Source organism: Phytophthora parasitica, assembly GCF_000247585.1.
Source record: "Phytophthora parasitica INRA-310 unplaced genomic scaffold supercont2.6, whole genome shotgun sequence".
NCBI classification, from domain to species: domain Eukaryota; phylum Oomycota; class Peronosporomycetes; order Peronosporales; family Peronosporaceae; genus Phytophthora; species Phytophthora nicotianae.
In genome coordinates, this window is record NW_008648992.1 from 1,025,166 (window position 1) to 1,026,006 (window position 841).

An 841-nucleotide genomic window follows, 5' to 3' on the forward strand; every position below is an offset into this window, starting at 1 on the left:
CACGCCTCCACTGCTCTCTCCAATACTCTAATAACAACGGAATATCTGTTAGAACAGCGATAAGTTACACAATCAAGCTCCATGACTTACGGTCGGGTCTGCGTCACCGCCAGTGGTTCATCCAGGCGTGTTGCGCGACGACGGGTGACGGTCTGTACGAGGGTCTGGACTGGCTGTCGGCCACGCTTCAGAAGCAGAAGTAGGCTCGTCGCTCCGAGGCGTTTGCTGCCGTGCTCCCTACTCGTGAGGTCGCGTGGTGAATTCCGCAAGAGAAAAGCTGAAGCTATGGAGAGAGATAGGAGAGTAAGAGAGAGGAGTGGCCGCCGCCGCCGTGTAATAGTGCATCAATTGATTTCCAAGCTACCAAGAGCGTTAGTTGCATTCATTCACGTAGCGATCTTAGTCAATGGAAACTCAGGGTACTGTACATGGAAATCAGGACTAAAAGACGCCGAGAAGCACAAAAATCATTTTGAAGCGCACGCGCGATAGATAACACGTGCCTTACACAGCCATATATGCAGTACAGTTTTGCTACTGCTATATTGTGGCAGGGCGTGGCGCTAAAAGTTGTTCACGACTCTCCGAGCATGAGATTCACCCGTTTCATGATGTAATCCTTGGCAGGGTCGTAAGGCGAGTCTTTGCTCGGGATCTCTAGCACCGTGGGGATAGTCTTGTCGTATGTGTTGAGGAGGTGACGGATCTCCTCAGCCACCTGTCCAAAACAACAATGTAAAAGCAACCCACGACGAGGGCCATCGTGAGGGATCAAGCCAAGTTGACCTACAGACCATAACTCTGCAACGTCAGCATTTTGCTCAATTACACATAGCACAGC

General features: G+C 50.9%; 2 protein-coding genes across 2 annotated transcripts in view; one reads left to right on the forward strand and one right to left on the reverse strand.

Moving 5' to 3' along the window:
• The window catches only part of PPTG_04035 (ADP-ribosylation factor), a gene marked incomplete at both ends in the record, with an annotated part of 2,758 nt that extends 2,555 nt beyond the window's left edge, over positions 1–203 (forward strand). Inside the window, one exon of the mRNA XM_008897847.1 lies at positions 53–203. Within this exon, the coding sequence (XP_008896095.1) occupies positions 53–203 (151 nt within the window). The remainder of the gene's footprint in view (positions 1–52) is intronic.
• Positions 204–328: 125 nt separating this feature from the next.
• PPTG_04036 (V-type ATPase, F subunit) overlaps positions 329–841 on the reverse strand; it is a 1,179-nt gene continuing 666 nt past the window's right edge. Inside the window, exon 3 of the mRNA XM_008897848.1 lies at positions 329–718. Coding sequence (XP_008896096.1) covers positions 575–718 — 144 coding nt within the window. The 3' untranslated portion in view covers positions 329–574. The remainder of the gene's footprint in view (positions 719–841) is intronic.